Source organism: Thunnus thynnus, chromosome 12, assembly GCF_963924715.1.
Source record: "Thunnus thynnus chromosome 12, fThuThy2.1, whole genome shotgun sequence".
NCBI lineage: Eukaryota > Metazoa > Chordata > Actinopteri > Scombriformes > Scombridae > Thunnus > Thunnus thynnus.
The window spans coordinates 16,975,432-16,996,041 of NC_089528.1; the positions used below are offsets into that span (position 1 = coordinate 16,975,432).

The 20,610-nt window shown below is 44.1% G+C and overlaps 1 protein-coding gene across 10 annotated transcripts in view; it reads right to left on the reverse strand.

Annotated features, from left to right (window-relative positions):
- Window positions 1-20,610, reverse strand: part of LOC137194238 (zinc finger protein 521-like) — a 90,383-nt gene that overhangs the window by 55,923 nt on the left and 13,850 nt on the right. For 6 of the 10 annotated variants that reach the window (XM_067605950.1, XM_067605949.1, XM_067605953.1 and 3 more), the window contains exon 3: window positions 19,365-19,565. The exons of the other annotated variants lie outside the window; for them this stretch is intronic. Coding sequence is in view for 3 of the 6 variants with exons in the window: in XM_067605944.1 (XP_067462045.1) it covers window positions 19,365-19,565 (201 nt within the window). In the remaining 3 variants the exon portion in view is untranslated. The remainder of the gene's footprint in view (window positions 1-19,364; window positions 19,566-20,610) is intronic. 10 annotated transcript variants of the gene reach the window in all.

The window sequence follows — 20,610 nt, forward strand, 5'->3', positions numbered from 1 at the left end:
ATAGCAATATGTGTCTGAACAACACGGTATCATGTACGGCCCTGTTTGTGACACAACCACTTAAGATCTAATAGAAGAGGTAGTGAGAGAAATTTTTACATTTGCTAAGACTCCAGTCTGTCTGACTGAGAGTGAGGGGGGTTCACGTTTGTGGGACTAATTCCAGTCAGATGCACGAATCACTCAGTTGATTCAGGACACAGAGCTCAGAGGACACAGAGCTATTGGAAGAGGCCCAGTGCTGGGCTTTACTCACAGTAGTCCTGCTACATCCCTGTTTTAAGACATCAAATCCAGTCAAAATGAAACACTGATAATTCCCAGTAGCTGTCAACAAAAGTGCCAGGTGGCTAGACATGGCTTTTTGCACCATGCAGCTGATTAACACACACACACACACACACACACACACACACACACACACACACACACACACACACACACACACATATATAAGCCAAACCAGAGGCATTTAAAGGGCCTTCTATTTACCATTAACCTCAGATATAGCATTGTCTATGTGTGCGGGTCTGTGTGTGTATATTCTGCCTGTCTCTCTCTTTTTTTCTTAGCAAACACAATATGTTTTTTACACATCACTGAGAAATGTCAGGTCCCTCTCCCCCCTTGCTACAGATCAATCAAATCCACTATGCTACAGGATGAGAAGGAGGGGTTGGGTGAGACAACTGGAGGAGCAGTGATCAAGGATGATATCTTTTACTGGATGAGGTAGAAAAACAGTAGATGAAATAAGGAATCACTTCCCGGGGATTCATCAGTATGGTGGCAGCGAGTTACTCTGGGTTAACATCATGTACACAACACATATCTGCACACACTTGGAAGAAAAATGTACACATCCCCAAACTGTAGTCAATGGGGATTTTTTCACACAGGGCCTGACACAAAGAGCTGGGACATCAAGCACTGTCCTGACTCTGTGGTCTGGGTGTCCATTATTCTAGCCCTCATGGCTCTGTCTCTCAACCATGGGGAAGCGGCAAACTGTCAACTACTTTGTCCACATTACCCACGTCCCCCGACTCAGACAGGAGCACTTGGTCACTGTCCCAGAAATCACAGTGCCCCAGTGGCATCCCAGGAAAGTTAGACAAATGGAAGGCCAGAGAAGGAAAAGTAGGGCGGCCAGTCATCCTTTACTAGGCTTTTTCTTTCCATGATAGTGAGACACAATGAAAGAGTGGAATTCCATTACTTATCGCAGAGATGTGTACCTGCTACACTGATGTCTTTCCACAAACATGGAGAAACTGAAATCGATGATGATAATCAATGATAATGTTTCTTAAAATCTGCCTCAATGTGTTTCCTGTGAAAATTTGTGTCATATAACAATCCATAACTGCAGTGTTTGAACTTTGAAAGCATGCCAGAGATGATTTATTGCCGGATAATACACACATTGAGGTCAACAACACACTTTAACACATCATTTCTATGTCAGGTATGGATGAAAAAGCTTTTAAAGATGCTATAATTCACACTCACTGTATGAGAAACATTTAAGATAAATAACTGTTTAAAATAGAAATGGCCATTTTTACAATTTGCAGGAAGGTTGTCTTGTATCATAACGTTTGGCACTGCCTGGAGTAGGTTATGCATTTTTCTGCAAGAGAAGTTTAGCCATACTGTACATTAGGGCAGGGCAAAGTCACAGAGACAGGGTTAACAAGAAATTAAATTGTCAGGAGTGGTTCATTTTGCTGCTTTCAAAATTAAGTCTTTTTTTCAAATGAGAAAAGGGAAATTAATGAGAGGACAAGAAAAGGAAGAATTTAATTACATCATTATTCAAGAAATGTGTATTTGGGGTTCATAATAGGTTACTATTTAAGAGTGCAGTGGGTGGGCTCAAGGGCTAATGTTGATGTCTTATTGTTTCAATTAAATTTACCTGATTTGAAGTGTTTGAATTATTAAAAGTGAGTTACACTGGCACCAAAAGTGTATTTCAGAGTTTTCACTTCATAAATGAATGAGTATTTATTGCATACAGGTGGATACTATCACCATGGCAAAACATCTTAAAGTGTAATCCTTTAATTATAGGTTATCAGGCAGCCATTATTAAGCTTTAGTAGAGGAAAGACCTAAAGGTGTTGCAAAGCAAGATGGTTGGAGCTGTGTTTAGGAGCAGTTTGTGTGTGGGAGTGGGGTGGTGGTTGTGGTGTCATCTCCCCTAGAGCTGAACGGCTGGTGGTGTGGAGAGGAAGGACAGTTGACCACTTCAGGTAGACTAAGGCACAAACAGGAAGGAGGCTGTTCCCCAGGTCTTGGCTGGACCAGCAGCCACAGTGAGCCTCCCAGGGGGAGAAAGGAGGATGACAATCTGTCCCCCAGCATGCACCTTCACCGCCTGCCTCACTGCACTGGCTCTAAGGGAGTGCTGGGCCAGGCGGGACTGGGCTGGGCTGGGCTTCAATAGGCAGGGGAGCCTCTGTGTGTATGTGTGTGCGTACTGTTCCCTCAACACTGCGGCAGACCAGGCGCAGGACCCAGTGGACAGTCAGCTAGCCAGTCAGCCAGTCAGCCACTGTGAGAGATGCTGCAGCGCTGTGCTGTGCTATGCTGCTATTCTACTAATATCTCCTCACCGTGCGGAAGTTCAGTTGGATGCTCTTTTATTTTTCCCCATTCTTAGTTAGTCATGGAAATGTGATTTATGTGATCAGCATGGAAAAGAAAAAAATGTTTTGCGCACAGAAATATGCTGAGTTATTGTATGGTTGCTTCATTAAAATAGGGTTTGCTCTGCAAGTTTCAAGAGGCGCTACCCATTACTTAAAACCAAGCACAACACTCACTGAATTCGGAAAATAGGGCTGAATTCTTTTTAATCAAACTCAAACCTCATAGTGACCCATAAAACTTGGACTAGACTTCAACAAACAAATATTTCACTTTTAAAGGATGACTTCAGACACTTGGACTATTTTTAAAAAGGACAGTTAGCCTGCCAAGTGCCTATAAAAAAAAGTCTTATATCAATACTTCTTTTTTTTCTCTGCAGCAGTACAACGAAAATCACATGCATATGGACAAACAACCCTAGCAACTGAGTCCTGTGTTAGCTTTAGCATTAGCATTCATAAAAAAAAAAAAAAACTAAAAAAAAACCTGGCCCTGCTTCTTGACCCATGACCTTTGGTTCCCCTGATTAATACACTGTGGCTCTATTTGATATCTCCTCAACGCCATCCCAGCTTGTCAGTGGTAAAACAACTGGAGACAGCCCAGGAGGGAGACGAAAACATGCATCTTGGAGAGTAGAGCGGGAGGGGAAGAAAAACAAGCATCAACTCAAGCAAGACGATGTATTTTCATGCATCCCTGTCTTAAATGTCAAGATTTCTTAACCCTCAGTGACTGCAGCACTGACACCTCTCCAAGGTTCAACAGAAACCGCATTCATTAATAATTAGCTTAGCTGTGAGGACAGGGAGAGAGACTGAGAATGAGGGAGTGAGTGAGACGGGCTAAAATTTAAACTTCTGTCCTTTCCCGAGAGAATCGAATTTCACTACAAGTTTTTTCGTTCTTCTTCATTTCTTGTTTTCTTGGTGTGTTGGCCAGAATCCCGCAGGCGGCCAATGAACGAGCAATTCAGACGTCGCATCAGCCTTACTACTCCCTCCTCTCCTTAATCATGGCTCTAATACCCTCCAGATGAATAAACATCTTCATCCCCTCTCCGTTAAAGCCAGAAGGCTCCTCCGCTCTCGAATCCAAGTACGAGAGACAGAAAGAGAGAAAGAAATGGAGAGTTGAAGAAGGAGCACAGGCAAAGGATGACAGATGGAAGGGTGGATCAATGTCGAAATGAACCAACAGCAAAGTAACAAAGCCACGGCAAGATTTTCTGGTTCTTCCCATAATTCGTCTGATCTATTTCCCCCTTGACACAATTATCACAGTCCTTCTAATTATTTTTCTCTTCTTAAACAGATTTCTAATGGCAGGCTGTGTTTTTTTTTTATGATCATGTTTGTAAAGTGGAGGCTTTGCGAGCTGTTGTGCAACCTTGTCGCCTCAGACTGTGTCCACAGACTGCACAGGAAGGGGGAAGGGGGGAGGAGAGGGAGGAGGCAGTTGGGGGGGGGGTGGTCTCAGGAGAATGGGCCAGGCCCCAGACCAGCACTTCCCTGGCCCAGTAACTGTGCCAGAATACTCATGACATGTGTGTACAGTATGTGAGCACAAATGGCAGACAGATTTAGGGGTTTGCTTTGTTTCCCCTTCTATTGTTTTCTGCTGGTATCCAGGCAGCTCATCATCATATCTTAATACTACTAGCCTAAGTATTATGAAAACACACACACACACACACACACACACACACACACACACACACACACACGCACGCACGCACGCACACACACTCATAAATGCACACAAACATGCACACATGCCTCACGGACTGAAGCAGTTCCTTCTGTGCCCTCACCCTCATCTTCATTTGCAGAACAGGGCTGGAATATGAGGCCTGAATACAACCAGACAAATGACTACAGGGCATTTTACTTATTCATCCATCACTTCACATTGATTTATTCCTGTTTATCTATTTATCAGCTAGAAAAAAAACCCTTTGGATTGTTTTGCTAAAAGTTCGCATGCTGATGTACTTAGTGGAAAACTTTCAGGGTCACTGTAGAAGAATCCCTGAAAGAACTTATCAAGGTTCATCTTACCTTTGAATACCCTCCTCTCACTCCAGCACCTCAATGTGGATATGTCTCTCCCTATTTACATAGGCCCAGCACTCCTTGGCTTAGTAACCATTTACTTAGTTACACACCACCACCTGGGAGGCTATTTATGTCTCTCTCAGGAGAGGAACTCAGTATGACTGCCAACCAGCACTTCCGTATGAATTATCATGCATTCAGTACCAGTAAACTTGAGGAAAGATCTCAGATGTTCAGTTTGATTTTACATTGAAAATGTTTCTTCAGAAACCATAATAAGTGAATACATCAAGTATTCAAGGTGAGTCTTGTTATAATAAAAATAGAAATGTTGAAATCTTTTAGTTTTTTGTAGATATTGTGACAATTTTGTAGATGCAACTGTACTGCAGTAATTAGTAGTTTTCCTTCTAATATGTGGTAATCTAATGTCTATCAGAATGTGCAGCTCACTGTGATGAACTCATTTCAAGGATCATAATTCAGGAGAGTGAATGTAATAGTCCCCCAATATCAGTTATCACTGACAGCAACATTCATATCGGCTAATTACTTTTCATTGGGCTGTTGTAGAGGAGAGGACATCAGCCTTTATCTGTATATGAAAGAAGGAGACATTACTGTGGAAGAGCTAGTGTTACTGTACCGCTAATATAGAGACGTCATACAATGAGATGGTAATAAAACCTGTGTCACTACTCCAGTTATCATACTTGGCTACTTTAAATATCAGGAGAATATTACAACGTAAGGTGACCTTTAATTAAATTTGGCATGCAAATAAGTTGACAAGTCAGGAAGAGAGTGAGAGAAAGAGATGTTCTCAGATTACCACTGGAGTCCTGAAGACACACATAACAGCCTACCAGCCTGGTAAAAGGATCCATGCTGGTTTTTTTTTTTTTTTTTTTTTTAAACCAGAGTACATCCACCACAAACATAAGAAGCCAATAGGTCAGAGCAGTGCTTTCTCTCCTACTTAATTTGTATTTTCCTTAGAGTTCTTGGGTTAGTGAGGTGACTGTCATCTCTGCGGCTGTTCATTGTCTGAGGTAGGAGTTGGAGTTGGGGAACATAATCCCACGCACTATGCATACAGCAGGGAAGAAATATGGGCACAAAGGTGGTGCACGGCCCCTTGGGTAATTTGTAAAACATGAGCCATGGCACCTGAGCGCCATTCTGAAACTCGGGTCAGGTGACTCAGTCACAGGTGCACCATGGGAGGATCTCTGGTGAGGAGGCACACCTCCCACTACAGGGCACAGTGGGCAACACAATGTTTTCTAAACATGGAACTCTCTTGAAAGTTGCTTCTGTCTTTATTTTTAGGAATGTGTTGAGCGCTGAAAATATCGCAGAGGTGGTAGCTACATTGTTCTTCTTCATGTTTTTGGGAACTATTTGCTTGGGTTATCAATTTGCATCTACAACTGAAGGTAGAAGGTCAGAGATACTGCACCTTTCCTCTACTAGATTAAATGTTGTCATTGCTTTACACCAATGAACACAACAACGATGCACACATATTATACATGCCTGAGCCCACACATGTCGCTTTAATAAGAAGTCTTGATTAGGATTCGGCAGACATAACATCCCGCATGCACGGTCTCTGCTTTGCTAGGCCTCAGATAACCTTTATCCTATAGGGTTTAATTAATGTCAGCCAGTCTACTCTGCCTTTCAGAAGGAAACGACTTATTCCTCTGCCCTCATGAAGCCCAAATCCCTCTGTTTCACTGGTGAGGCTGGCTGCCTTGTTTATCCCAACTACAGGTACTACTCCCTATTAAGGCCAGCACTTGTTACAGGGAAAAGGTTGAATTATTTACCAACAGCAGAGAGGGAGGAAGAGAGAGGGAGAACGAAACAGAGAGAGAGGGGCATTAGGTACATGGAATAAGATTTTTATGTTGTTTTTTTTTCTGAGGTTATGAACGAGGCAAGATTAACGATCCATGGACATTAGATACAGGTGCTGATTACCAAGGAATAGGGCATCATTGCATACAGTAAGTAGAAAATAAGGCCATAGAGAAGGGTGAGTGAATTGCCCCAAAACATTATGTATTAAATCTCTTTGATGAGAAACACCTTACACCCTGCGCTTTAATAGTATAGTTTCACACATTTGATCATGTGTAAATAGATGAATGTGTTTTGTTAAATAGATACCAAGGTTGCTTGAGCGCACTCTTCACCCAGGGCAAACTGCATTCTATCTGCATCTCAGCCTCTCTGCACAATACAACAAAACATACAGAAAACAAAAGGGAGCACAGAGGGGGAGAACGAAGAGACAGACCAAACAATAAACTCAACCACAAGAGACAGAGTTTGACTTTGTGTGTGTGCTTGTGCAGTGTGTGTGTATTGAAGAGGGAGACAGAAAGCGAGAGGAGGACGAGGGAGATGAAGACAAATGCAGAAAGGGAGAGAGACAGAGGGCGGCAGAGAAAACGAAAGACAGAGGGAGAAATCAAATTTGCAAGAACATAACAAAAAGCTGTATCTCCGACAAAAGAGAACACACAAGGGTATTTGTCTAGCTGTCTGCACCAGCAGGATCCTCTGAAAGTTTATTAAACTAGAACCCTTCAAGAGAAGGCAGAGAGTAGTAAACTATACTACTGGGGAGGAAAAAAAGAGAGGGAGAGGGAACAGGAGTGGGTGGGGGGGGGGGGGCTTGAAAAAGAAAAAAAAGCTAGCTTTTCAGCCTCTGTCTCTCAGAAATTCTTTTATTTCAGCCATGCATTAAGTAACCTCCCCACTGAGTTCTGCTCCCCTTCCTGGTGTGGATAAAGCCGTCCCTCGGGGGAGCCGCTGGTAATTTCCAGCTTCGCCAGAAACTCAGGTATTAGAAAAGACCGCTTGGGGACCTGCCACAATATACCTTCACAATTTCATACGCTCTGAAAAAGAGGGAGCCCCTCCCTCGCAGCCTACCCCCACCCTCCCAGTAAACCCCCTCGAGGGTCCCCAGTTCAAATTTCTGAAGTGCAGACAACGGGTGTATGTGTGGGGGAGGGGAGGGTGGTGGTGGGGGGCCCGTGGGACTGAGCACCAGCAATAGAAAATCCACTGCATAGAGGAGAAAAAAGCATTTCCTCTCTGGTCTGGCAGGAGTGCCTTTTTTCCCCTGGCTCCCACCAGAGGCTTTTTACAAAACATGTGTTGCTGACATGTTGACAGATTGCTCAGTGAAGTGTTAGGCGCATGCACACGGCTGGCCATTTAGGGGGACATGGCTTCCTACCCAACATCCTCTACCTGAGGCACCATGTTTTATACATCATCCCCCAAAGAAAAAAAGGAAACAATAAAAGGTAAGGGAGTTGCTTCCTTTGTGAGGAAAGCAGAATATCAGAGAGCAGAGAGAGACTGCGTATAATGCTGCCTTAGCTGAACTGCGGTGATAGGGAGGAGCAACGGAAGTGAGAATAAGGGAGGGAAATGGTTTGAGGCAGGAAAGACGGAGATAAAGCAGAGAGGTGGGAAAAAGAGCTTGAGGATGGATGCATGGTATGCTTATGTACAGCAGGTGAGCTTGTCAAACCAATAAAAAGCCCACAAGACCTCCTCTTTGTCTTCCTGTGTTGAAGCCACCAATAGCAGGCGAGCGGATAGAATCTGATCAAAGGCCAGCTTCCAGATCCAACTTCTGCTCCTATCAGGGTATCGACAGCACACGTCTTAATCGCCCTGCGGCTCTAAAAGTGCTGCCGTGGCAACAGGATGGAAATGGGGATCATAATGTATTCATGGTGCCGGCGACCTGGGGGCTGCGGAGCGTGCTCTCTGGGGACCGCACTTTACCCAGAGCCAGACGTGTCTGGGCAAAATCACTCCACACAAGACAGCAGCAGAATACTGAGGAGCCATGACAGGATGGAGGGAGGGAGAGAGAAAGAAAGAGAAAGAGGGCAGGCAGCAGAGAGATGCTGATAGAAACGGAAGATGATAATAGAAAACAAAGATGGAGAAGGGTTGGGACATTAGAGGTAAACAACAGCTGCTGAATGGTGTCAGAGATTACAGTAAAGAAAGGAGAAATGGTTGTATTACTCCAGTACTCAATTGAAACTTCAAAACACAAAAGACAAAAGATCTGAGGCTTGAGGAGGAAAAAAAACAGGATGTGATTGGTGGAAAGGGGCTTGCTGGGATGAGTGGCTCTACCTTGAGAAGCCTGATGCTGCTTGACCAGGTGGGTGGTTGGCTGGGAAATAAATTGCAGAGGAAATTGGTCCAGATTATCAGGGCCACAAAGAGACATGGCCCTTTGGCCACAGGCGAGGATGGATAAATGGCTAGATGAGTAAATGAACAGAGGGATAGAGAGGGAAGATTGATGGCTGAGCAGATGGATGGTTCAGTTGGATTGAGAGTCCAGTTACCCACCGCCCCGCAACCCCGATACTCATCCTATCTGCTCCTGAAAAATAAGTGCTTACATTGGCGATATATCTTGTTTTTTTCTCGCTGAATGTAATGCGCTCTCTGACCCTTTCCACCCTAATGATCTCCCCCTCCTCCTCACAAACATACACACACACACACACACACACACACACATATATACATACAGAAACACACTCAAAGACTCATACACACCTGCAAAAATGCTCACACGCACAAACAAACAAACACAAAGCTATAGCCTGACCTGCTTTTCCTCAACAGGAGGGCAGCTACAACAGGCACCATGCCAGGTAAACATCCTCAAGCCTTGTGCACTCACTGCAGAGGGTAAAGCTCAATGCTGGAAACACACTCTAAAATACAAGGAATAGTCAATTATGTTTAGGACTGGGAAGACATTCTTAGAATATATATTCCTCTTACACAGCCCACCTGCTGTATTTTGAAATAAAAAATAAAAGACACAACTTTTGCTGCATTTTAGATTCCATCTGTAACAGAAAGTCATAACACTCTCCCGTAGAGGTGATGATTCAAATGCATTAAGTCTCCCAAAATGAGAGGATTCACCTGCAGATTGCGGTGCGTCCTTCTGCACTAACTATCCTCCACACGTAGTACACCCTCAGGCATTCAATCTAGGGCCACAGACAACTCCCCTGTCTGTCTTTCCTCCTTCCCTTTAGCTGACAGGTTCTTCGACTGCTAAGCTCCAACACGGACCTCTGTGTTTGTGATGACTGTGCAGAGCAATCAAGGGAGAGAAAGAAAAGAAAGAAAGACAGAGAGCAAGCAAGAGAAGGAATGATGAAGAGGGACGAGAGACGGAGTGCAGGCGAAGAAGAGGTAGAGAGAAACAAGGACATCAACAACGTGTTCTCACAGAGAGATGACCCCTGGCCATCCCGAGGCATCTGGTTTATCTGGCTGTCTGGGTAAGCCACGCACACACCTAATGACTCCAGCCTGGTCCATGTCCCATAGGTTTTTTTATCCCGGATTACGGATGGGGAATGACAATGGGCTGGTAAACTACTATGTCTCACGTCTAAGAGCTCATATCAGACAAGGAGTTCTCCATGATGAAAAGACTGGGGTGAGTTGAGAACAAGGTTCAAAGTTTCTGAGAAGGTTATGTTATCAGTTTCTGAATTATATTCAGAATATGTTGTAACATTAATGAATCCTTTGAAAAAGTTTACAATAATTGGTTTAAGACATATAATTTTAATGCTTCTGTATTGCTGCTTTGTATGCACCATAAATAGTATATTACTTCTCAAACTGAAGGTCAAATATACCCATAACTCTGAGTTGCGCATAACGTTGGGGGCCAATATGGAGATGCAGTTTGGATTCTAACCTCTCTCTTTTTTTTTCTCATGTTGCATGGCGATGCTGAACAGACCTCAATCTACTTCTGCGGTGGAGATTAGTAATCATCTAGGGTCTTCATATTGATGGCCAGGCTCAGCTTGTTTGCATATTTACTGGCCTCAGAGCCCAGTCGCCTGAGGTGAGAAGCAAATTACATTTCTGCTTACCCCCACGCGCACAACCCTCTCACACTCTTTCGATTTCTAACCCTCGTTTTCTCCTCCTTTTTTTTCCAACCTCATTTCTCTTAACATGCTGATCAGTCATCTTGCAGTAAGCATCCTTGCCTGCCCAGGTTGCATCCGAATAGTGGTCTCATTTGGCTAACATCATCACAGTGTAATCTTGTTGGAGAGAGCAATCAGTTTACTTTGGAATTAGGTATTCCGTTGGTGGGCCCGGAGAGAGGGAAGGCTCAGAGGGTTTAAAGGATGCAAACGAAAGCATGCTCTCCAGAATACAGTCTTGAGCCTGATTGGGTGATAACAACCCACACAGTCTCCATGTGAGAGTAATGAATGGCCAATGGGAGGCCTGAATAATAATGCAATTGGATTAAAATCCAATCACACGATGGTTTTGTCTGTTGACTTTGTTTGTGGGGTATGTTCTACAAACCAAGTTCATGATGAGAAAGATGCATCATGCTTTGACTGGGGGCACATAATGTCCTAATATCAAGATTACCACTCTGTTTACTACAGCCCAATCTCTCTTGGCTGTCAGTCAGTCCTGCAGGATTTTGTTGATCTGATTTTAGTGTGCATGCATTGCATATACAGTAGAATGAGTCGGATAACATGATGAAGTGATGGTAACCGTAGATGTTCTTTGGTGTCTTAAATCAGTGGATTATTTAGAGAATGGCTACCACAGGTGGTGAGTTACTGTTTAATCAGAGATTTTAATGTCTTGGTTTATCGCAGAGACATGTACCAAGCTGGCACACTGCAGCCTTCTGCAGAAACCCTGCCACTCGTTAGGAGGCCATCTCTTAGGAGAGGCTCTCTGATCAAATCGATTGACTCCTTCAGGAAGATCGATCAGCCAGGCAGGTTTGAGGTGGAATAGATTAGATGACCTTTACATTTTCAGTGGTGTTGGACCCCCCACTGTCCACTGCTCTTAACATTAAGAGGACATCTCTGTACTACCTGACAGCATGACTTTACTGTCAAACATTCTGTACTGACACACACTGTTGCCTCTGCCAAAGCATAGTCCAGCTGGTGGCCTCGGAGACCTTAAACGACACCCATCCTGCCCATAAAACTAAATTTATGAACCCACCTTCCAGTCCGAAAATGGCAATTAGCACTAAGGAACAAATGTGTTACTTCACATGATATTTGAGAATCCCTGTCCTTGTGGGTGGCTGAACTCCCCATATCCTGAAGTATAGGAGTGGCTGTTCCACAGAGCCCCATAGCAGCCCCCACCCAAACACTACCCCCTGGCCAACAAAAACAACCCCTGGGAGGGGTATAGGAGAGGGGGAAATGTTGAGTCGGTGATAGTGTAGCCCCGAAGTTCCCGAAACCACAGTGGCTAGCAGGATGCCGTCACAGCTGGCTCCACTTCTTCCTGTGGGCCTGCTCCACAGAGCTCAGTCTACAGGGAGACATAAACCTGTCGGACTGGTCACTCTTTCCACCGCCCTCCATCTCCCTCCTTCCTTTCCTCCCATTACTGGCAAGTTTGGCAAAAGCCATCTAAGGAAAAAGCCCTATGGGGATCAATGTGCAGTACATTTCCACACAGGCATAAGCAAAATCCTATGACCTTTTCATTAGGGAGGATTAACATGATTCAAAAGCATGTAGACTAAAGGTTTCTTTTAGGTGTCTGTGAATGAGGTACATGTTGATTTGTGAACTTGTCTTTTGTCTCAAAGTCATGTTACATTCTGTTGACTCCTGGTGTAAATTATCGTAGAGAAACATGCCACCCAAAAGCTCTTTGACATTTGATATGCAAATACTGAGTGTTAATTAATAAACCAAGTGTTTGTTCATGTTAAGCACTTCACATGATTGTTTATAAAATCTAACCAGAGCAAATAAAATGCTCATTTGCTACATAACACACCACACACCTGTTGAGGTGCTATCTGATCAAAGGAACTAGGAACTTACTACAAAAAAGTCTAAAAAGACCATCTTAAACTCTTAAGCTTCTTATTATTAGCATTCATATTTACCACTAACATTGTATTTTATAATTAACAAAGGCATGAATAAGTACCAAAACCTTGCACATCTGAGTGGATGCAAAGAAGAGAGAGAGAGAGAAAAAAATCTACATTTCACAAAGCAAACTCAGTCCAGAATGTCCATAAAGTTTTTAAAATACATTTTTGCCTTTTCTTTGTGCCTAGTTATGTTTCTCTGTATCTAGTTCATCATTATTCTAGTGAGCAGTCCCACGTTTGAAAGAGAAAAAAGAAAATCATTTGAATTCTGGGGACCCAGAGGAGAGTGAGCAAAACCCAGAGGTAAGATCCAAGCTCGCTCTCCGTGCCCTTCCGTTGGCTGCCTACCTGGTAAACATCTCCACAAGCTCCTTGCTTTCAAAACACGTCAACCGGTGCCTATGTACTTTAGACTGGCCGGCCAAGCAGGAATAGAGACTTTATTTGTTTTTTACTTTTTCCTGTTTCTCTTCCGAGCCATCGCACATAACCTGTCTGGCATTAATGATGTTGTTAATAAAATGCGGCTGGTCTGTGGGTGGATTTGCCTGGCAGGCCTGGTGCCTGTCCTTCTCAGAGATAAGCCCACTGCCGGCCTTATCTACCTCCCACAGCCCCACCCAGCAGTGCCGTGCACTGGACACACAACCAGTCAACTCATCACTGGCTAATTACCACCTCTGACTGCCTTACAAAGCAGGCCTGGACTCACATCGCTGCTGCAGCTAAGATTGGCTCTTCCCTACCTTGACTGTGTCTCTCTCCATTTCTTTGTCTTTTTCTACCTGTCCCTTTCTCATTCTCATTTTAAACTTCCCTTTTCCTTCCAATTTTTCAATATATTTAGTTTTTCTCTCCTGGCTAGATTTGTCCACTCTGTACTTTATTTGTCTCAGCCAACTGACAATTTTGAAGAATTTCCAGTGAGTTTTGCGGCTATACTTTCCAACTGTCACTAGGAAGGTAATATGCAACAGTTTCATTGTGGGTGGTCAGGTAAATCCTGTGCCTACCTTCCAGTGTATGTCTATGAATTTTGAAAAGACCTAATGCCATTTATGTTGCAGTTTCTCGGTATGGGCTTAAGCCATTTGTGAGCTGGAGTCAGTTCAGTCTCATAGCTTCAGCAGAGCAGCCGAAGTCACTTGTGTTACAGAGGGAGGGAGCGGTTTCTTTTATTCAATTGTTTTCCACTTCCACGAGCGTGTGCCAAGGGGGAGGAAAGCGCCGGCTTAACACGCTCTGCAATTCAACACGGCCAGACGCAGTCCTATTAAGATTTAATGTGCCATTCTTCTGCTTGTGCCGCTGAAAAAGACTTGCAGGCTGAGGAAGAGAGTGAACAAAGAGCAGGCAGAGCCAGGGCCAGGGAGAGATGAAGAGAGCAAGAGAAACCGAGACAACTGCTTCATGGCCAGGTCTTTGTCACACGACTGAAGTCAGTAGTTTCAAAGGGATACTACATAGCGGAGGGGGAAATAACAACAGTGTCGTTGATATAGTGTTTTCACTCAGTGTGTGTAGTTCTGGGTGAGTACATGAGATTATCTCTGTTTTGTCCACATGTCATCCCTGCTATTGTGGCTACCTACTTAAGAAAGAGGTCAACTGGATGAAGTCACAGCATGTGTTTAGCCTCTTGGGCGATGAATTATATGTCATCTAAAATGCAAAGTGCAAGCACGCAGGTGCTGTGAGGGAGCATGTGTAGGCGCGTGCCCGTTGATACGTGTACGTGTGTGTATTTGTGTGTTTGCATGCCTAAGCGGATGACTGATTGAGCAAACAAATACGTGAAAGATGGAGTGTGTCAGATAGAGGGGGATGTGAGTGAGGGAGGCAAAGAATTGCAGTGCTGGCCATTGTCTTTCCTGCCTTGAACACAAAAACACAAGCATAAAACGCAGGCTCTTCTATTCTTATTTTGATTGTTTTTCCACAGAAAATGCAGTCCTCATCTGACAAAGACCAATAAATACTTTATACAGTGCATAATGTGTGCGGTGTGAAGCACAAGGGAGAGAGAAAGAGGGTGTCCTCACGAGGGCATATGCTTTGAATTCCTAATGACACTCCTGTTAATGTTACTGGCACTGTCGCACAGAGAGGAAATGCACAGGGATGGAGTCAAACATCTACTATAATACTCCCTTTCTCTCTATTTCTTTCTCTGTCTCTTTTTCTCTCTTTACCTATTCCTCATTCTCACATAGACACTCACATGGAACATGCCCCCCACATAAACACATACACACAGGAAGGACTCAAGCCCAATTCTGAGAGCTCACTCTAGCATGAGGTCTCTTTTCAGTGGCTGCGTTGTGCCAGAAGTAGCTATTCTCCCCTGACCGCCTCTCCTCCTTTCAAAGCCTTGTAATCAGTGTGCTGCTCTTTGTACCAGGATGTCGCAAGACGCCCCGGCAAAAACACAGCAGAATTTCTGATGAACGGCAGTGGCTCAGAGTTCGGCTAATCAGGTCTTGCTCATGTCGCTTTCCTCTTATGTGAGCCCTTTTGAAGCAAATAAAGTCGTTGCAGTTTGGCACATTCTTCTTGGCAGCCACAACGCAGCTGTTGGATCAATACACAAAGTTGAAAGTTGAAAAAACCCAGTACAACCAATAGCAGCCTGTTGGAAACAGTTAGTAGAAAACATGGACTGCCAGGAGCCTGTTCATAGTTGAGGGTATTACTGAATGTTTCCATGCTCCTGACCCAAAGACTTGATGTAAATGAATTCAAACACTTCAAATACACATGTCATGGTTAGGAATGGAAGGAGGAAAACATATATCAGTGGGTTTAAAAAATGTGCCTGATTCGCCGTCACAAACAGAGACTTCATATATACAAATGTGTCTAAACTATTTCATCATATTACCACCCTCTGCATTGTGGGGAGATCTTATTGTTTTCACAGAGTATTAGTATTTCATTTGTATTTTTCTCATAAATCTGAAATGTATTTTATTGAAGCTGAGTGCATTTTGCAATGTCTGCAGGGAAGAAGAAAGGGGAAATCTACATAATATAAATCCATATATGGCCCAGTTATCTCTCTCTCTTTCTTTGTTGCACCCTCTCTGATTGATTCCTTTATCTGAGGGAAGCAGAAGACATGCTCTGTTTGCTCGCACAGTGGCCGGATGGAAAACAGAGAAAGACACTTATTAAAAAGGTCATCTCACAGAGGGTTAAAATAGCAGGGCATGGATCTCTCTGGGGGGAGCAGCCATGCCCCTCCTCTAGTGAAGGACACAAGAAAAGGTGTTGCTCAAGGGAGCTGGACCCATAATGAAAGAATGGCCACCAGGCTGACAGTCCATGTGTGCACTAGGCTATTCAAATACCTTCAGAGACACAGAATTGGAGAACTGACACTGAAAGACATTGTGAAAATGCAATCTTTTTGAATTAAACTCTGAGCTAGAGATGTTATTTTTATTTACAGTGTGGGCTAGCTAGTAAACACAAGTGGAAATGAGCTGTGGAGCGCGGTATTTCTTTGGCGTTCAGGTCTGAAGGCATGTTTCCTTGCCTACCATTGCAATCTCATATCTAGCAAATGAACATGTCTTGTGCCAACTGAGAACAAAAGTCAAACTACAGACACAATTTCTCTTTCTCTGTGAAGGATCAGTAACAATACAAGGGTGTACAGACAATACAGCAAGACAGTGAGACAAAGCTTTTGTGAAGTGTTTTTGGAAAGGCCTATGGAATAGCAGTGCCTCCAGCCTCCTGTCTCCTCCCCAGGGCAGCCTAAAGCCCTGTCGGCAGGATGCTGATCCCCACACGGAAACCTGATCCGCAGCCATCCTGGAGCCGGCGGGGGGACGGGGGAGCGTTCTCCCCCCGCAGAGCCGCTCCACTTCTGCCCCAGAGTTAAAGGGGTGCTCTGGGGGAACATTCCTCTAGCCCTGCCCCAGCCAGCCTCCACTCTCAACTCTCTAGAGGAGCATTCTTCCAGCCCTGCCCTAGCCTTCACTGGGATCTCCTGGGGAGCATTCCTGAAGCCCTGCCCCAGCTCAAGACGAGCTCCCTGGGGACGCATTCCTGCAGCACTCTCTCTCTTTTTCTCTCCCCATCTCCCTCCTTCTCCCTCACTCCCTTTCTCAGGCTCTTGCCTTCCTCCGCAGTCCAGCATTAGCGCGATCAATAGCACCGATCGCATCGGGGACACGAGGCAATCCATACCCATGCATTCCCTTAGCGCACTGCAGTGGTCACGGCTTAAGTGCATGGAAAGGTGTTATACCTCCACCAGATGAGGGGGGAGACAATGGCCACCATTGATCGCGGTGACATGTAACATCTTTTTCTTTCTCTCTGTCCATCTGGGTGTGGTCGACATGCAGCGAGAATCTGTTTAGACTTTGTTTTGTCTGTTTTGTCTCAGTCTTGTTGTGAAACTTGTGTTTTACATTATAACAGACGCAAAGGATGATGAGACCCAGAATACACATGTGAGATAGTGGGTATGGGCATGTCTGGTTCTAGTAATACACTGTATATGCCTATGGCATATCAGCTGGGGGGAAAAAAGCTGAGTTCTGTCAGGGAACAGCAAGCAAATCTCTATATGTGGATTGGTTCCAGTCAAGCTCTGCAATTTGTTTACCAAAAATAAAACATTTGAAATTGTAAAATTGGAGGGTTTAGCAGGTGCTGGTGGTTGATTAGAAAATGGATCTAATAAAGGATCCATCTGTGAGTAGAGACTCGATGTAAGGCAGATTAATTGGTCATGGATGTCTACATAATGCCACATAGGAAATCTCCTCCCATATTCCAGAGAATACACAAACACACACTTTCACGTACACACACATTCAAAGTACTTAGTATGCCATCTAGAAGTTTCTTTTCTCCCACTGTGTTTGAATACTAATAGAGTGTTTCTGCACAATCACAATACCCTAATGGCAATTAGATTCTTTTGTTTGGTTTCCACGGGGGCTCTTATCCAAACTGTGTTTTTTTTCATCATTGAGCAATTAAGAGTTATTTGTCCGTAAGATTGAGATTTATAAAAGCCACGCTTAATTATAGGAAAAATATGGCTGAGTCAGTCATGACCAAATTGCAACAGTGCTAAACATACATACATGAATGTATGAAACTTGAATCAAATACACAACTCTTATGACATTGCTGACTATTTCCTGATCATTACACCAAAAAATAAATATAATTAAAAAGAGAATTTAATTCAAGCAGTGTTGGAACATGTCCCCCCTATGTCTTAAATAATAGCCCTTTGTGTTTTTACCTCCTAGGTTCCCCAAACAGACCGTCCACCAAATCTGTGTTGGCTTGATGGAATTGGGTGTTAGATTGAAAAAAAGGGCAACAGGAGGTTCTGCACTTAGTTTCACTCAAACCGATGAATGCTTTTGTTGGATGACAGTAATGTGAAAGAGAACAGTGCATTGATTTTCACAGCTTTAGTCGACTGAGCGTCACTTTTTTTGAATTTACACACACATGAGCACACCAGAGGCACACATGCATGTAAACAAGTACGCCTGCACACACAAAATCACTTCTACGATGAACATGCATGCATTTCTGCGTAAATTAACACCAATGGGGGCATGACAGAATGCATATGTGCACGCTTACATTCACACACATACACGCACAAACAAACAAAAGACTTGGTACGTGAGGCTGTCTAACAGTTAATGGAAAATCTTTGTAAACCCCGTAGGATATCTACCCTATAATTTGTGGTTTGCCGATGGGTGGGTTGCAAAATATGAAATCAAACTGTGCTTGAATGTAAACAGAATAGAGACTACAGTAGCTTTCTCTTGAGCAGTCCTTTGATTTGCTTTGAAATGATAAATGGGAGCTTTTGCACTGTACCAGAAAGAGGATCATTGCATTTTAGCCTATTCATTTTCTGTTTCTGTACAAGATACGAGGAGACAAGGTCTGTGCCCAAACATTGGGAAATGTGTGTCAGATGGTGTTTCTCAATGTGGGCCCATCAGGACATGTAAAGGAGGACAGCAAGTCCAGGAGAAGCACATGGAAACCTTCAGTTCACATCATTAGTTCTGTCTGCCACCTTGTCAGGGTATTTATAGCCCTATTCATCCATCAACAGGTCAATGACACAGTCTGCCAATGGCATCATTCTCTTTCAGTCCCACTAGGTATTACTACTGCAGCTAGGTAGCATTGGGACCAGCTAAGGGACTTTCCTGGAGCAAGGATCTGTTTCCAGTTGGTGGTCTGCTTACTGTGGGCCCTTGTAGCTGCATGTTGCAGTCTAGTGAAATGTTAGAATAGTGCTGTATAAAATGTTACACTGAAACAGGCAAGGACACAATGCACATACTATAAATACACATACTGTAGCCTACAGTGATCTATTATAAGGACGCATGGAAGCCTATTTGTATGTCATGTCTGTAGATTTTGATGTACAGCAAATATAAATAATGTGCTATGTGTGTGAGGCCTGTGTGTGTTGTTGGATATCTACCAAGGAAGCTGGTAGTCTGGTGTTGTGCTCCCCTTGGCGCAGTGTACTAACACACATAGTGTGGCATATTCTCTGATGAAGGCATAGAGTGAGAGTGGGAGTGGGAGAAGAGCTGAGTGGCAGAGTGGAGGGGAGGCTCGGTGGGCTGAACGTTGTTTACCTGTCAGCTGGCATTGATTAATCTTGTGTTCGGTGAGATCGCTCAGCGACTCGAACACCTGCCGGCAGCTGTCGCAGCTGTGCAGTGCAGGCTCCTCGTCCTCCTCCTCTCCCTCCTCTCCTTCCTCTGGAGAGAGCAGCCTCTTCCTCAGACGCCCGGTCTCACCATCCTCCGCCGCCCTCTCGAGGGCGCACTCTGGATCTGCCGAGCCACAGGAAATGACAGCACCACATAGTCAGAGGGGTGACCCACACAGTGAGGTACTTCAGCTTACTCTGGGTGACAATAAAATGGATTTCTAGACTCTGGATTTAATAAAAACAATAATAAAAGCTGTAATAAAAATGCAGGTTCAATTTGGGCCTCTGTAACTCAACCACTCATGCCATAACAGAACTGTTGGGCAGGTGAGGGCGAGAGATCTACAGGCACACACAGACAAGGTGGCACAATGCTCACACACACAAATCTAACACACACATACACACACACCTCTGTTATTAGAAATGGTTTTACGTTGTGTTTGCCCTGCTTCACCCAAGCAAAACTTCAGTATATGAAACTAGACTGATGGGAATATGTGTAGTTAATAAATCCTGGATTGCAGTTTTGGCTTGACCAAAGAAATATGAAATTCCACCAGTGAGTGCTGAATTGCATCAGTCAGCGTCTATCAAAGGAGACAGACCTCACCATATTATCCAGACATCTAGGCCAGCACTGTGGATGTATGGAGTGTAGCACAGTAAGACACACAAAACTGAGATTGGTGTGTGTTAGGCTGTCGTCACGACACACTTCCCTAAATTATTCAGCCTTGCTCGCAGGCAGCCGCGGGTCGCGCACATCAATATTCTTCAATCCATCTGCAGTTTTGTCTCTGGTTGGCTTTGTGCTGCAGCAGTGCCAGGGGTGGGAGACTCACTACCCTAAACCAGGACTAGGAATCATCTTTCAAAAACCACTCTAATCTGAAGTTCTTCACGTGATGCTGAAATATTCCGACAACAAATCAAACCTTGCACTGTTCACTCACAGCGTACCATAAAAATCTTCACTAAGACGCATAGTAAAGCGAACATGGCTTGCAAGAGAATCTTATAAATAGGCAGCATGGCCTGCAGCTCTCTTTCTCCCCTGCTGTGACCATTACACTTCACAATAAGACTGATTAAAAAGCCATACTTACAATCAAACAATCATGTCACCCTGGTTAAGGCTTTGTGGGGCAGAAGATCCCTTGCAC